The following is a 16,441-nucleotide window of genomic DNA, read 5'->3' on the forward strand; positions in this document are numbered from 1 at the left end:
CACCCGATCCCGTCTCATCTCCGAAGCCGAGCAGGGTCAGCCCCGGTTGGTACTTGGATGGGAGAGCTCCTGGCAATGCCGGGGGCTGTAGGTTCTAATCCCGAGGGCCTCACTCTCACCGTCCAGGCTCGCTCGGCCGCGGCAGATGAACCTCAGGAGCAAAGGGTGAGGCCAGTTCTGCACACGCTGTGCCTCACCTGAACACTCCGGACTGGAAGGGCACACCCAGGTGGGGAGAGCCCGTCCCAAATCTTCGCTCTGGAAGCCTGGCCACGATGATGTGTTTTTTCAAAGCCTTGGTAGCTGCAGAGGACACTGGAGTGGCAAATCAGGCAGTGATTCTACACGGTGGTTTTAACCGGTAACATATTTCGATACCAGAACACAAAACGTGTCTTAACTCTGTGGTGGTCCCCGTCATGGCCTTCGTGAGTCCCTGTCCTCCTGCAGGCAAGGAGGGACACTGCGGGGGAAGCGGAGCATTTACCTTGTCCCCGGGCGGTTTGTGTTGCAGCCTTTCTTTGCTCTCTGTGCTGTTAACAAGAGGATATTACTTTCTAATAAAAGGCCAGAAAAATGATCTGTTGCCGTTTTTTGCCACTTAAACACTGCTGGGATACGCTGTTCTGCTGTGGTTGCCGTTCCTCTCCCCTCGTGGCTGAGCTGTGCGGACGCTGCCGTGCCGGGCGCGGCGCGGAATGTGCGGACCCCGCTGCCACCTGCTGTCTGTCGGTGATGCTGCTGGCTCGGTCCGTGGGCTTTGCTCGGAGGGACCTCCCAGGCTGTTTCGCTCGCACAGGACTGGGGTGATCCCGGGCAGTGTGTCGGGTCAGGGCACAGCACGTGGCAGACAGTCAGCAATAGGACAAGGGGGGCTCAAGCTCTGCCAGGGGAAATTGAAGTTGTAGATCAGAAAAAAAATCTTTGCAGAGAGAGTGCTCAGGGATTGGAATGGGCTGCCCAGAGAGGGGGTGGATTCCCCATCCCTGGAGGTTTTTCAGCTGAGCTTGGCCGTGGCACTGAGTGCCATGATCTGGTAAAGGGACTGGAGTTGGACCAAGGGTTGGACTTGATGATCTGGGAGGTCTTTTCCAACCCAATCCATTCTGTGATTCTGTGAGAGGTCCAGGAGGGCTGCTGGGGCTGGGCTGTGGCCACGCCGAGCTGCTGCCTGAGGTCTGGGGTGATGTTGGGCTCTGCAAGTCCCTGTGCCTTTAGCACTGGCATCCTGTGACTTCACGTCACTGCCACCACACAGCCTGAATCTGGACGCCAGTGTGTCTGCCCTCCCTCCTCATCCTGCCTGTTGGATCCCTCTCTCTGCCTCCATAACCCCTCAGCTGGGCAAGGCACCTTTGCTGGGGTGGTCAGAAATCAGCATGAGGTGAAACGTGGGAACTGTGGCCCTTGGGACAGGCTGATCCTCTCCTTGCATCTCCTTCCTCTGCAATCTGCTGCTCCCTGTCAGGGCTTGCTCCTTGTTATGGAAATGGTGAAAAATAGCTGTGGAGACCTGGAAGCAAGTGAAAAGTCCCCATGCAAGTAGTGAAGGGTGTAATAAAATCATTTATTGCATTTTGTGCAGACAGGAGTCTAGAAAAATGAATACAGGTAAAGCAGTAAAGCAGTAACAGGGAGCATTCAACAGCTGAGGAGCCACTCCTCCATGAACACCTGCACAGAGAACACGGGGTCTGCACTCAGGCAGCCTAATGCACAACACTGACACACGCACAGAAATTAAATGCAAGCCTAATACTTCTTTTTTTGGTTTGCAACCTGTTTTATTTACAAGGTTTTAAACTTAATTGCATTGCTCTGCACACAGATTCTCTAAAACACAAAGCATTCTAGGTCACTACATGTCTATTGAAATATTGCACTCGAATAAAAGTCACTTGAATGGACGGAGAACATCTAACTACAGTGATTAAAAGAGTATTGAATGAACCGACTTCGTGATAACATTCATAACAAATATATTGCACATGTAGCACAGAAAGTGTTGTAACCAGCAAATCTCAGACCTCTCGGTCTTTCTGCTAGTTTTTAGTCCTGCTACACAGAGGAGGGTCTTGACTCTTCTAGTGCAACTCTTGCCCTTGTGCGGTCTCGTCCTTCCTCTCGTCCAGCCACGGACCAGCACCCGCCCAGGCTGGATGCTGCCTGTGCTTCCTGTCCCTGCTGCCCTGTGGCTTGCTGCCTGTGCTGTGTGGTGGCCACAGAGACTGAGCTGCCACTGCCACTCGTGGGGGCCAGGGCTGCTTGGCACTCCCGTGGCAGGGGCTGGAGCACGCACCACCCACTCTGCCTGCTGCGGCCACGCTGCAGCCCAGCCTGCCTGTCGTGCTGCTCAGAGCTGCTCCCAGCAGCAGCCTGCCTGTGAAACAAACTGGGGGGTCAAGACCTTCCTGTCTGGAACAAAAACCGGACCGTGTCTGCGCATGTGCCAAGGAGGAACTTGCATGTCTACCAGAGGAGGACACTGTCTTCACCACGGTGGAGCGGCAGGAGGTGCTCCATGGGGAAACTGAACACTCACAGAGGCCAAACGTGCAGGGCTGGGTTTGTAAACTAACATGCAGTGCTGTCTGCTAAAACTGGCCCTCTCCAGCCGACAGCGAGGGGACACGCTGTGGAAACCAGCTCCTCTTGCCACAGCCAAACTGCCTGACTCTGTCCAGAGCTGTGCCCCTGCTCTTGCTGGAGGATGGGAAAGGGGAACACTTTATTTCAGAAGTAGTGAGGAAAAGGGCTGGCCTTCCTTCTCCCTGGCAGAGCCAGGACCTTGGCTTTGCCGTCGGGGTGGAAGAGGTGCTGAGGGGAATGGGATCCATTGGCAATTCAGGGGGGATGAGGCAAACCTTTCAGCAGAGAAGAGTGCCCTGGCTGCTCTCACGTCATTCCCTGCTGCCCTGTGGCCGTTGGAAGAGCCCTTCACAAGGTGCTGCAAGGGCGGGTGTGTCTGCAGCCCTGGCAGAGGCTGCGTGTGACCCACCTCTGCCCTCTGCCCTTGGCCTGCTGGGGCAGGAGGGGACGGGGCTCACTGCCCCAGCCCCAGCAGGGCAGCAGCCAAGCTGCAATTAGAAGGTGACTGCAGGGAGCGTGGTGGCATCTTGTGAAGAGGCAGAGCAGCTGGCAAGTATTCGAGGCCCAACAACGAGGTGCCAGCACATGAGCTGCGTGGGCAGGCTGCTGTGCCTCCCCCGCTGCTGCTGAGGTGCCTCAAATAATTCTGGGAGGCTGGAAACAGCACGTGAGCTTGTGTGTGGTGGTGTAGGGCCAGCTCCAAAGGGTAGAGCAGCTAGACACTGGCAACTTCTGGTTCCCATGGGCTGCCCTTCCCAAAACTATAGGAACTATTCACTTGCAGACTCCTGCCTGCTGTTCCCATGGCTGAGGCAGCAGCAGGACCGGAGGGGGCTGCCCTGTGCATCTGCACTGTCTGTCAGCTCCGAGCTCCTGTGCTGACACCTCAGCCTGGCAGTCCCCCTGTAAACTCTGAGTTCCCCATGCCTGTGGGACTGATTTCCACAGCAGCATCTGTGACACAGACCTGCAGCCATGCAGGCAGCCAAGCTACCCTGGCAGAAAGTCTGGCTGTGTCTGGGACTGCCGCTGGAGACAAGGGAGGAGGCACTTTGGGAGTGATGGAAATGTAGGAGCAAGGTATGAGCAGGCACAGGTGTGCAGCTGGGGCTTGGTTTTGGTCTAGGAGTGTGTCCAAGTAGTATCTTAAAGCAAAAAAAAAAAAAATCCAACCTCAAAAAACCCACTGCTTTTCATCCAAGCATCCCCAAATAGCTTTGGCCTGGACCTGGAGGAGTAGAGGAGCTCTGCAGAGGAAGCAGGGGCTGGACTGTCTGGTGCAGAGGGGGTTTCCTGCTCTCAGGGAGGCAGGAAGCAAGGTTGGCAGGGGGATAGGTGGGCAGGGGGCTGAGACCAGTCAGGGCTGCCTGTGCCAGGCAGGAGGCAGCTGCTACCCAAACAGACACCTGTGTGGATGCTGCTGCAGCACCCGCTCGCTCTGCACCTGCTGCAGTGCAGGGCAGCATGGGGGAGCTGTCTGGGGGGCTGAGGGAGCGAGTGCTTCAGCGTGGGGGCTCAGCTCTGGCCAAGGACGAAATGCTGCCTCAGGGGCCAGGCTGGCACAAAGCCACCAGCACTGCCGGGAGAGGGCAACTCTTAGCAGGCTGCACTTTGAGTGGAAGCTCAAATCTGCTGTGAAACAAGTTCAGAAAAGTCTGTGACTTCTTTTCCCTGAAAACTCTTAAGAAGCTAAATTGAGAAGAGGATGAACCTGCGACCTGGCCCTTTCCCAGGGGCTGCTGGTGGCTGGGGAAGGCTGCAGCCTCCACCACCGCTCTGGAGCACTCGGTGCAACAGATGGACTCCTGGTTTGTGCAGGAGCAGCCCGGCTCAGCTCCCTGTCCCTGCGGCCTGGTGCTAGCAGAGCCCTGCATCTCTCAGAATAGATATAGATCTCTATATATAGACTTCTTCTGGTTCTATTAACATAAATATGATCACTTTAAAAATACACGTACTGTATTATGTACACTATGTACATGGGGCTGGGGCGGGCGCCGGCGGCACCTGCTGCCCTCGCACCGCTTCCTGCGTGGTTCCTGGAACCATTCACATTGGTTAAAAGCGCCTCAGTTTCTCTGCTGTGAGAGATGCTGGGAGGGGACGGCGACGGGGGCGACCCTGCAGCTGCTGCCAAAGATAAGAGGTGTTTGATCTGCCCCAGTGGGCTCTGCTGCCCACACACAGGGGCTGACGGCTGTGTCCGATGCCTGGGCTGCCCAGCACAGCCGTGAGAGGGGGTGCAGAGAAGCTGGGAGGTGGTGGGACCCCTACAGCCCCCACCTCGTTGCAGGGTCTGGCTGGTTAGACCAGCAAACAGCCTTTGCATATGTTAAAAATACACACGGATCCAGACTGTCCTACAGCCCCCGGCAGCATCTGCGTCTGCCTGGGGCCGGGGCTGGGTTAGCAGCAAGCCCTGGGGAGCAGCAGGGAGCGCAGCGGGGACAGAGGGACCTGGACACACACACAGGTGCTGGGGCCAGCTGGGCTGGCCGGTGCTGGGCCCTGAGAGCCCCCAGTGCGGTGCGGCAGAGAAGCGGGGTGGGGACACCCCTGTACCAGGCCAGAAACAGGCGCTGGTGCCTCGGGGGGCCGCAGCACCCACGTGGCTCCAGCCGCCGGAGGGTGGCCCCGGCTCACGCTGCAGGCGGCGGGGCCTCTGCTCGGCTCCCAGCACGGCACCTCCGCATCCCGACGGCTGCGCCAGCACCTGGAGAGCGGCAGGGCAGGGACAGCCTGGACTCAGTAGGGGCGGGAGAGGGCGCACCCCACAGCCAGCCCAGGCCGGGGCTCGTGCTGTCGCGACATTACTGCGTTCCAGCATCTGACTTCTCGCAGCCACCCGCCACCCTCTGCCCTCTCCAAACCATCACGCCGCATCTCCACCAGCGCGGCCCACGGCCCTCGGAGACGGCAGTACTGAGGCAGCGGTGGGGCTGTCCAGGCCCAGGACGGGGAGGGACAGGGTGGGACAGCACCGCGGGGAGCAGCCCCGGGCGCTGCCGGAGGTGGGGAGAGAAGCGTCCGGCGAGGGGAGCGCGGCGGTGGCCTCTGTCTTCTCCCAGCGCCCCGCAGGGAGGCACGGCACAGGCGTCGGGCACAGCGCACAGTCCAGCCGAGCTCCGCGCAGGGGTAGCAGCACGGTGGGGCCGAGGTTCGTGTCGGCACAGCCGCCCTCCTGCCTGGCCGGGGCTGCGGCGGGGCTGGCCATGCCGGGGTGGGCGGTGGCGGCAGCGCCGGGCGCCGGGGCTCGGTCCGCGGTTCACTGTATATATTTATATATAAACAAGGACAGCAGTGCTGTGGTGTTGCAATGAGGAACAGCTGCTCTGGTGCTGGATGCTCCCGGAAGATCTGGTGCTGCAGTTCGAATGGAGAGATCAGGGGCACGGCCAAAGCCTGGTGAAGGTTCTGCGCACCAGCTGCCATCCGGCCTTCCCTCCTCCCCTCCGGGAGCGCGGTGCAAAGGGGTGGCGGGGCTCTCCGTGTGCAGACAAACCTCTCTCGTGCGTCTTTCAGGAGTAGATGGTGATGACCTCCCGGCCCCCACCACGCACCAGGAGCACTCGGTCCAGGTGCTCCGTCAGCACCTCCAGGAACTCCATGTCTGCATGGCCGTCAAGGAAGAAAAACACGTTGGCACATGGGGACAGCCCTGCCCAGCCCTGCCCTGCAGCACCAACACTCCCACACCAGAGCAGGAGCTGGTGGGGTCAGTCCCAACCTGAGGGACTAGGGGAGCCCACCTGTGCTGGTGCCACACAATAGGATGGTGGCTGAGCCAGCAGACAGCTGAACCCCCTGGATCTCTGTCCAGGCCCCTTTAATGTGCCATTGCACTCATGAGAGCAGGTTCAATGTCACAGGGCCCCATCACCCATCACGTGTGTGACAGTGCTGCTGGAGAGACAGGATGGTGCCAATGAGCCTGTTGGACCAAGCCAGGAGCAAGAGGGGTGGCATGTCCTGGCTCAGGCACTTGACCTGTGCCTCTTGGCACTTGCCTGCAAAACCCACCAGCTTTGGGGAAGTCACAGACCCCAACCCTTCCTGTGGAGAGGGGTCTTGGAGCCTGGCCCTACAGGAAGGATACAGTTCTCATCCCCTTTCCGGTTACGGGGTGGTCCTGGCATGTTCAGCAGGACCAGCTTGGCATCCTGGGACTTCTTCACGATCACCTCATTGAGCTTCACGGCTGTGTGCATCCTCCTCACGTTGGACTGATTCCTGTGGGTGACAGCACGTGTGGGCACAGGACAGGCACAGCCAGCCTCCATCCCCACACTGGGCCTGACAGGCCATGGGGCAGGCTGGCCTTCTGCCCCAGAGGGGTCCAAGCTGGGCTGTGGCTCAGTGTGCAGCAAACTTTGCCAGGCACAGCAGTAGAGATTCTGAGCCCTCATCGGTGACCATGAGCCACAGAGCCACACACAGGGCCCACGGGCAGTGGCACACTGTGACTGCTGTGCCCAGCCGTGTGGGACTGAGCAGGAGCAGTCGGTGCCAGTGCCCCGGTGGGTGCCTGAGCCCGGGCTCACGGGAGCTGCCGTCAGTGTAACGGGGCAGACGGCGAGCGTGCGGCGCGGGCAGGGCGCGGTGCACAGGGCTGGCAGCCACAGCTCCCGCGTGCTGCCCGGGGTGAGCCGTCTGGCACGGCAGATGTCACGGCTCACTGAGCCATCCTCCCGCATGGGGGCAACCCCGATGGCTCCCCATCCCGAGCATGATCAAGTCCCTCCCACCCCAGCCCCGGCACCCAGCCAAACCCAGACTTACAGGTTCTCCCACTCCCTGCCAGGAGCACAACGAGGCCAGGAGAGAGAGACAGAGAGAGAAAGAGAGAGAGAGAGAGGTGAGTGCTGGGTGTGCACCCCAAGTCCCCACAGTGCACACAGCCCAGGTATCCTTATCCCTCGCTGTCACCTCTGCAGGGACCCTGTGCCACATCCCACCCAGCCCCTCACAGGGATTCATTCAGGGCACTTGGGCTGCCCAACCTCTCCTCAGGGCAAGGACTGAGCTAGTACTGCCATGACCCTGCCTTCACCCATCCAACTGGGGCAGGAAGGGAAGGCCAGGGAACACAGGGCACGGGTGGGACAGGGTGGCAGTCCAGCATGGAGGGCCGTACGGCTTCATGTTGAAGAAGTCCTTGATGCCCTCAGGGCTGACAGGGCTCTTGCTCTTGTTCTTCTCAGCAACAGACTTCTCCTTTGTCCAGGTGAGATGCACCTTCTCAGGAGCTGCCTCTACCTCATCACCGGGGGACTGGGAGCTGCTGGAGAAGGTGGTGGCATTCTTGTCATGGATGAGCTGGACCTGCAGAGAAGAGAAGCGGATGGTGGGCAGGCGCCAGAGCCAACTACTTGCCTGATCTTGTCTCAGTGCCACTCCTCACCTCCTCCTCTGGCTTCTCCTCACCATCACCAGCCTGGTCCTCAGGGACGTTCAGGCGCAGGCGGGTGTTGGCCGGGTTCTTGCGCCTGATGGAGCCACGGGACTCATCTGTGATGCTCTGGATCTGTTCAGGATAAGGCCAGTCAGGGGAATGGGGAAGAAGAGAGCTTGGCTGGGCTCAGCCCAGCCTGGCAGCCCTGCTCCCTGGCAGGAGGCACACACAGAGCTGCAGGGCAGCTCAACTGGAAGCAGAGCCACCACAGGGGTCACAGGCCACCCAGCCTGTCCTACAGTCTCACCTCCCTCTCACGCTCATTCTTGGTGAGGTGCATTTGCTTGAGGATCTGGGAACGCTGCTCCATCACCAGTGTCTTCTCATAGGTGTAGGCAGAGATGTCACTCTCATGCTGTGGGAGGAAGAGAAGAAATATGGGGCAGGGTGAACTGCACTGACTGCTCCCAGTATGTCCCAGCATGTCCCTTGTGGTGTCGTGTCCTCCCATCGTGCTGTGTTCCCCTGTGGAACTGTGTGCTCCCCCATGGTGCTGTGTTCCTCCATGGTGCTGTGTCCCACTGTGGAGTTGTGTGTTCCCACAGTGTTGTGTGTCCCCTCTTGGAGCCATGTCCCTGTGGCAGGGTCTGTCTGTCTCTGCTGTGCACAGCATTCCTGACTGCAGCACGTACCCTATGCCAGAACTCACCATCTCCACCACCTCGACCTCTGCAGTGATGCGCAGGTGATACAGGAATGTGGTGAGGTCCTTCTTCATCTGGATGCTGTTGTCATCCATCTGTGCCACCGTGAAGATGCGCATCTTGCACTTGCGCCAGACCTGCGAGGGAGGGAGCAGAGATGACCATGGCTCCACTGGGACAGCACTGCCCCAGCCCCTGCCCTGCCCTGCCCTGCCGTGCGGGGCCCAGCCTACCTTGTGCTGCCGCAGGAGGAAGGGCAGCAGCATCAGCATCCCCCCATCATGGACAATCCACCAGACATCAATGTGGCCCTCTGAAAACCGCTCCTGGTTGCCCGGGAACATGGCAACGTTCTTGGCCACCAGCAAGGCCAGGTGCCCAGCCGTGGTCTCTCGCACCAGCTCTGGGAGGGGAAGGGCCACATCAGCCAGGGGCGCTCAGAGCTCCACAGCCCATCAGCGCTCGCCCTCTGCGATGCCTACCGATGAAGTTCCTCCAGGTCTGGTGGTCCTCCTTCTGGCGCCAGCTGCGGGGCCAGCCCACCAGCACTGTGTTGTGCTGCAGGCCCCCCAGTCCACTGGACTGGATGAGGTGGGACATGCCATCCCGCAGGTTGGAGGAGATCACCACCTGGCAAAAGCCCTTCACCTTCTCTGCTTCCATCAGGCGCCGGATGGACTGTGAGTGAGAGGGAAGTCAGAGATCCCAGCAGCTAGGAATGAGCATGGGCCACAGGCACAGCAGCTGCCAGCCCCAGCAGTGGCACCCTGGCCAGTGAGGTGCTGGACTGTGGGGTATAGGATGCAGGCTGTAGGGTACAGGGCACAGAGTGTGGGGTGCGGGGTGCAGACTGTGGAATGCAGGCTGAAGGGTGCAGGCTGTGGGGTGCAGGTCCCCACAGGGTGCCCAGGTCTCTGTGCCCCATGGCAGGCTTGGTGGCTCCAGGCCAGGGGGGTGATGCCCAACAGTGTGCAGAGCTGGCACATGGCTCTGTGCCGTGCAGAGCAGAGGGTGTCCCCGTGCCAGGGCTCTGACGGGCGGTGGAGCAGCAATTAGAGTTATTTACTCCGGGAAATTATAACATGTCTGCATGGGAGAGAAACTGTTTGCTTCCGAGGGCTTAATCTCATTAATGTGCCGCCCGGCGTGTGCGGGGGGTGGGGAGGGCTCTCACTCTGGCAGGGAAATGCTCCTGTCTCCCACCCTGCCTGGCACCAGGACCGCAGAGACCATGGGGAGGGTTGAGGCTGCAGGGTCTGCTCAGTCCAGCAGCACAGCAACCCCTGGCCAGGTACTGTGTCATGCCATGCTGTGCCATGCTGTGCCAAGCCCTGCAGCAGCTGGCCAAGACTGGGACCACTGTCTGGCCGCTGCCAGCATCTCTGGTTTCTTGGTGAGGGAGAGGGATCTGGAGATTCCTGCAGTGCTCCAAGCACCAGTGAAGCATAGAGTTGGGGTTGCCCAGTGTCACTGTGAGGCTCTCCAGGCCATCCGGGGCCACCATCCTGGTTACAGGGCCAGAACCACCCTGGGCACCTGAGGATCATGGGCACCTTCTGCTGGCAGTGCCCATCCCTGTGCAGGCAGCTCACCTCCTCTGCCCTCTGTGCCTGTGGATGGTTGTCCAGGAAGGTCCCTTCCAGCACAGAGGCCACGATGGTGAGGCCTTTCCCAGCCTTGAGCTGCGACGTGAAGGACAGGAGCTGCGGATGCACCACATTCTGCTCCTGATCCCCACGGACCAGGACCAGTATCTGTGGCCTGTAAGGAGCATCCTGCAGTCAGTGCCTGCACCCAGCTGGTCCCTGCCCGAGCTCCCCCCAGATCACTGTCCCCCCGCTCAGCCTCACCTCCAGTTCTTGGTGTGTGGGGGCCCTTCCTCCAGCCTCAGCAGGGCATAGCGGGCAGCGCTCAGGGACAGCCCTCGGATCCCATCGCCCCACTCCTTCTCCGCCCTGTGAAAACCAGCAGCACGTGAGGAATGGCCACAGCTCCAGCCACAGAGAACCATGCTGGCACTCTGGAGCATCCCAGGACAAGCAGCCTGAGGAAGCTGAGCAGCTCGTGCTGAGGGGCCATGTGGGGCAGCCCAGGGTCTGCGGTGCCGTGGCCGCCCTTACCCGCGGTATTCGATGTATTTGTAGATGAGGCCAGCGATCAGCATGGCCACCAGTGCGTAGTACCAGGAGCAGATGAACATCAGCGCCAGGCAGAGGCTCATGCCCAGGAAGGACAGGGTCCTGGAGAGAGCATAGCACTGTCAGTGTGCCCCAGGGTGCCCAGCCCAGGGGGCCCTGGGGGGTCCCTGTCCTGCCTCCCACCACCCCAGCCCACCAGTGGTAGTAGCGGAAGCGGGGCCGCCAGTTGGGTGTCCGCAGCAGCGTCTGCACGGCACACGCCAGGTTGACAAACATGTAGCACATGAGGAAGAACCTGCGGGAGAGAGAGATGGGGCTGAGTGGGTGCACTGTGAGGGACTGGAGCTGCAGCTGGGCCCTCTGCGCTTCCCAGTCCCAGGGTGGCCAGTGCTAGAGTGGGCCCTGCTGATGGACAGGGGAGCAGGGCGGTGGAGCAGCCAAGCCCCAGTGCTGGCCAAGAAGGGGACCCTGGAGTCCCCACTGGGCCCCCCCTTTTCCCAGGCAGAGGCCAAGGCAGCAGGTGTGTCCCCCCACCCCGAGGAGCAGAGACCCAGACACAACGCCCGCAGCTTGTGAAGGTGCGGGTGGGACAGCACGCTGCCTACATGGAGAGGATGGGAGCCACCTCGTCCAGGGAGGCGATCAGGATCCCAATCTCGCAGATGCAGGCTGTGAGCAGCAGGGCCCATGTCGGCTCCCCGTTGGCTTTGCCGTGACCGAAGACCTGGAAGCAGGGGGAAGAGTAGCATGTCAGGGTTCTGCAGCCCTGGGAAAGGGTCCTCAGCACAGCCCAACGAGGCTGGATCCTCCCATTGCCCATCCCTGGCGGGAGCAGGGACTGGAAGTACCACAAGCTGGCACATATCCCGAGCTGGATCCTGCCAGGGCAGCAGTCCCAGTGCTGGCAGGACTGACTCCTGCTGACAGTACAGCCCCGTTCTCGACAGTCCCCGTGGCCCTTCCCATACCCAGCGCAGCTCCTGTCGCCTTGGGACCCCCACTAGGGATGAGCCCCAGCTCAGCTTGGCCACGGCCAGCGCGGAGTCGGGTACCCAGTGCCTGGGACGGACACGCTGCCGGGGGGCAGTGGCCCCTCCTGCGGCTGTGGAGACGCGGGGAGGGGGCCGTCACCGCGTGTCCGGGAGCATTAGAGGGTGCGGGCGGCGCCAGCGAGAGCTCGGGCTGGGGCTGGCAGGGAGAAGGAGGGAGGATAAAATTAGCCCGCTCTTCCCTGGGGGGAGCTGTCGGGTTGGATTTGGAGAGATGAGGTTGTGGGAACGCGTCTTCAGAGAGCAGATAAAATATGAAGCGGCACGGCAGCGTAGGGGGAGGGGACCCTGACCTTTCCCGGCACTGTCCTCCCACCGACACCGCAATCGGAGCCACCACGGCCGCCCACCGGAGCCATCACGGCCGCCCACCCCCGCGCCGGGCGGGTGGGACGAGGGCAGGGCTGCGGGGCCGCTCCGGCAGCGGCGGTGCTGGGAGAAGGTAGTGTGGGTGCCCACTGGTTCCTCATGCTGGTGGGAGCCACGGTGGACGCCCAGGGTGGGCAGCACTGGACTCGAGGGACACTTACCCTGAGGAAGGGCACGATCCCATCTCTGGAGATGGCTTGCAGGAGGCGGGGGGCTCCGGTGAGGCTCTGCAGCCCAGCCCCACAGGTGGAGAAGAAGGAGCCGATGACAATGACCCACGGTGATGGCCATGCGAGGGTACCAACCACCAGGTTCCCGTTGACGGCCTCACCAAACCTGCAGGGCACCAGCATCACCTGCAGCTCCATTCCGTGACTGAGCCCCAAAAGCACCAGCACCACAGCAGCACAACCCAGCCCTTTGCAATGACACCACCTTGGGAGGATGTGACAGAACCGGGAAGGGCCCACCCTCCATGAGGGGCAAGAAAGGGAGAAGGGTCTGAAGTTGCCAGGGACCTGTCCCCATCCCTGCACTCGTAAGCATGGCCAGGAACAAGGGGAGGTGTGGAACAGGACTCCCTGTCCCTTTGCCAGAGGGGGCCGATGATGGCTGTGCACAGTTGGATCATGTTTATGTTGGTGCTGGCGACCCAGAAGTGTCACCTGCCGCGTGCAGCGAGCAGGGCTGCCCCAGATAGGAAGGAGCACGAGCACGGGCAGCCCTGGCTGTTGACAAACAAGCAGCTGTCTGCTCTGGAGTGGGAGGAATGCAGCAAAACGTGGGGGATCAGAGCACACACAAGCCCCCAGTACCTGTTACAAGCTCAAGTCCTTCCTCAAGACACCCATGAACACTCCAGTGCCACCACATCTGCCCAGTGTGTCCTGGTTGCAGCCTCCTTCACACCCCCCCTTGCCCCTGGGGATGCCCCTGTCCCGGCCTGGGGGCTGCTGGCCTCTCCCCATGCCCACCATGGCTTTGGGACACTCACTTGTCACGCAGGACAACCCCCTCGATGCACGCTCCAAACAGGACAACAGAGCTGATATCTGCCAGGCGGTCAAGGATAGCCAGGAGGATGCCAAGTGCTGCCTGCCTGCACACCTGTGCCCACAGTGAGGGCACCAGAACCCCACCCTAGCCCTGCAGAGTGAGCCCACTGGCCCTCAGCCCCATGGCTCAGTCTTAGGCAAGCTCTGAAGGATACAGACTGCAGAGGTGGTGGCAATGGCCAGGATGGTGCCCGTGGGGATGGACTTCTGGGCATCCCGCAGGTCTCCAGAGCGGTTGGAGCCAGCCATGATGCCTGAGGAAAGAGGGGACGGTGTCAGGAGAGCAGAGCTACAGCCCAGACAGCAGCATGGCTCATGCCAAGCACTGCGAGCCCCAGGCACAGCAGGGCATGGCTTGGTGTGTACCAGGATGGCGAGTGGGCACAGTGGGCAGCAGAGAAGGTGTAGCTGTGGGTTTGGGCCCCCAGCCTGCTCCTCTGATTCCTCTAGCTCTTCCTCCCCCCACCCCAAATCACAGTCTGAGGCCACTCAAGGATTAGGTTCAAAAGCTCTCAAGTGCCTTGTCTCATTAGCCCTTAATTAGCTCAAGCACGGCCGGTGACTCCAGCAGAGACAGGGACGGAGTCCAGCCCCGGCGCTGCTCTGGGAGGGCAGGAGGTCACGCAGGGACACGGCTATGCCGGCGGGTCGGGCATAGCCCGAGGGATGACCCGCGCTCCGGCCGCAGCGGGAGCCAGGGCAGGGCAGGACCGCACAGCCCGCGACACCGGGGGACACGCACCCCGCAGCACCCGGGACCTGCCGGTGAGTGGGCAGCGGGAGGAAGCGCAGAGGAGGCTGAGTGGCTGCCGAGGATCCCCCAGTGTAGGATCCTCCAGCGCTCGCCACGCCCGGAGCAGCCCGGGGGGGGTCACACCGGCCCTGGCCCCTGTGGAGCTCCAGAGGGGCCCCAGCGGCTGCGCCCCGCTCGACGCCACAGCGGGACTGGGGTGGGGGGGCTCCTCCGCCCCCGGGGAGCTAAAAATACCGGAGCGGCGGGACGTCAGCGCGGCACCGTCAGATCTGGAGCGCGGGCGGTGCGTGGGAGGCGATGGCGGCCATCCACCCCCGCGATGCCGCCGCCTCCGCCGCACCCGTCGCGGGGGTGGCACACGTGGGGCTCCGGGGAGCGCACCCGGCTGCACGTGTGCCCGCCGGTGCCCGCGGCGTGGAGCGGGGTCCGGGGTGGCTCTCACCTGTGACTGAGGGGAAGTAGATGCCGACAAGCAGGGTGAAGTAGGAGGTCATGTCGCTGAAGACGTAGGGCTGGTCCATGTCCACTGGGGTGTCGGGGGGGCTCACCGAGGGCAGTCCCCGCTTCTCCACGATCACGCCCTTGGTCAGGTACGAGCTCCAGAGGTTCTCTGTGAGGAGGAGGCAGGAGGCCGGGCAGTTCCGCCGGTGTAGGGAGAAGCCCACAAGCCCCCACACTCAGCACAGCATCCCCCACCCATCAGGGACCGAGCAGGGAGACATTCAGCACTGCCTCCATCTCCGAGGCCTTGCTGAGCAGTCAGCACAGTCAGCAGCTGGGGCCAAGGGCATTCGGTGGGCGAGGGACAAGGCCTGGCAGCACAGGTGGGCAACCAGCGCAGTTCTGTGCTGCTCTTGGCAGCATCCCCACAAGATACCAGAGCAGCTGACACGGGATTGCAGTAGCAAATAATTAAGAGGGTAATATAATTAATGCTGATCAACACAGGTTTAAGGGAAGTGGATCGTGTCAAAGTAACTTGATAATGTTTTTGATGGGATTACAAATGCAGGGCTGATGTAACAGGCTTAGTGTCCCTCCGTGTGCTGCCTTGGCCACAGATTGTGGGGAGAAACTGGAGCAGTGGAGAGCAGCCAGCATTGGGCACAGTGGGCAGAGGCAACTGCCCTCAGCACAGCACTGCTGGGGGGCTGCTGAGGGGCAAAGGGGCTCTGAGCCCCCCTCCCTGGCTGCTTTCAGGTGACAGACAGGACTGGCAGCCCCCACTGAGCCTACTCATCTTGTCCTCCTGGAAAAGCATGTTTCTCCCTGTAGGGAGACACCTCACCTAGGGCACAGCAAACCTCTGCCACCTCTGTTAGGGCCAAACAACATTACCCACCTCGAGATGCTGCCAGCCTGGTCACCCTCACCACCAGCAGCCCCAGAGCAGGGTCCTGGCTCTGCCCGATGCTCCCAGTGTGGAAGCATTTGCTGCCTGCTGCTCTGACAGAGACGGGCTGGATGGGTGGCCATCCATGCCCCCTCCCCAGCACCACCATCTCCAGCAGGAGCAGGCTGTACCCAGCAGCCAGGGACACCTTATCTGCCCCACAAGATGTCAGCACAGGACACCATCAGGAGGCTCCCAGCCACCCAACAACTGCGCTTCCCCATCCGCAGTGACAGTCACAGCCCCAAGCGCCACACGCTTAGCGAAGTCTGAGCTTCTGTGCCTGTGTCCACACAGCCACCATGGCAGGATGGCTGAAGCAGCCCCGCAGCCACCAGGAAGGACTGATCCTGCTCATGGCCCCATTGCAGTCTTGAGTCCCAACAACCACTCTGGCATGGAGGTCTGCAGACACTCTGAGTGTGGCACAGAGTATTGGCCTTTGCCACCAACTGCTAAGCGTGAGCACCTGGTAAATGTAGTAGCATCTCTGGAAAAACAGGTCAGAAGTAGCTCCTCCCAGCAAATTCAGACTCTTTCTGCAGCTCTGGCCACTCTCCCAGCGTGGCTGTGGCCGCAGCAGCAAACTGCCCCTGAGGGGCGATCACTTCTCACAAAACCTCAGATCAATAACAGCCTTTCCAAAGGCCAAGAGGAAGGAGAGGGAGGATTTATTCCTCCCCAGCCTTTGGGCATCATTCAGAGCCACCCTGCTGGCTGACACAGACTGTGTGCGGGTGGCTGCAGCACCCTGTTCTGTCACCCAGCGCAGGAACCAGTCCCACTGCCCGGCGTGGTGAGAGCACAGCTCGCTGTGCCCCAGGGGCAGAGCAGCCTCCAGCAGGGATTGCCCACACATGCCCTCACCTGGACCCAGCACTGCCTGCCCACACAACACTTGGCATGGCACAGAGGCCACCCTCATGCCTTCACAACAGCCCCCCGCAGCATCAACCCTTCACCAGCCCTGCCAGCAGAGATGCCCAGCAGACACAGCC

At 61.2% G+C, this 16,441-nt stretch overlaps 1 protein-coding gene across 3 annotated transcripts in view; it reads right to left on the reverse strand.

Moving 5' to 3' along the window:
- Positions 1–1,548: 1,548 nt before the first annotated feature.
- The window catches only part of SLC12A5 (solute carrier family 12 member 5), a 31,784-nt gene continuing 16,891 nt past the window's right edge, over positions 1,549–16,441 (reverse strand). For 2 of the 3 annotated variants that reach the window (XM_071572965.1, XM_071572962.1), the window contains exons 9-26: positions 14,493–14,660; positions 13,452–13,550; positions 13,236–13,293; positions 12,403–12,577; positions 11,429–11,547; positions 11,020–11,118; positions 10,806–10,925; positions 10,536–10,640; positions 10,278–10,446; positions 9,168–9,363; positions 8,919–9,088; positions 8,691–8,822; positions 8,289–8,396; positions 7,991–8,113; positions 7,724–7,911; positions 7,369–7,383; positions 6,686–6,819; positions 1,549–6,199 (exon numbers count right to left, since the gene is read on the reverse strand). In XM_071572965.1, the coding sequence (XP_071429066.1) occupies positions 6,108–6,199; positions 6,686–6,819; positions 7,369–7,383; positions 7,724–7,911; positions 7,991–8,113; positions 8,289–8,396; positions 8,691–8,822; positions 8,919–9,088; positions 9,168–9,363; positions 10,278–10,446; positions 10,536–10,640; positions 10,806–10,925; positions 11,020–11,118; positions 11,429–11,547; positions 12,403–12,577; positions 13,236–13,293; positions 13,452–13,550; positions 14,493–14,660 (2,270 nt within the window). In that variant the 3' untranslated portion in view covers positions 1,549–6,107. The remainder of the gene's footprint in view (positions 6,200–6,685; positions 6,820–7,368; positions 7,384–7,723; positions 7,912–7,990; positions 8,114–8,288; positions 8,397–8,690; positions 8,823–8,918; positions 9,089–9,167; positions 9,364–10,277; positions 10,447–10,535; positions 10,641–10,805; positions 10,926–11,019; positions 11,119–11,428; positions 11,548–12,402; positions 12,578–13,235; positions 13,294–13,451; positions 13,551–14,492; positions 14,661–16,441) is intronic. The other variant, XM_071572964.1, reaches the window with a different exon arrangement.

The sequence above is a fragment of the Pithys albifrons genome, chromosome 18 (genome assembly GCF_047495875.1).
Source record: "Pithys albifrons albifrons isolate INPA30051 chromosome 18, PitAlb_v1, whole genome shotgun sequence".
Classification (NCBI taxonomy): domain Eukaryota; kingdom Metazoa; phylum Chordata; class Aves; order Passeriformes; family Thamnophilidae; genus Pithys; species Pithys albifrons.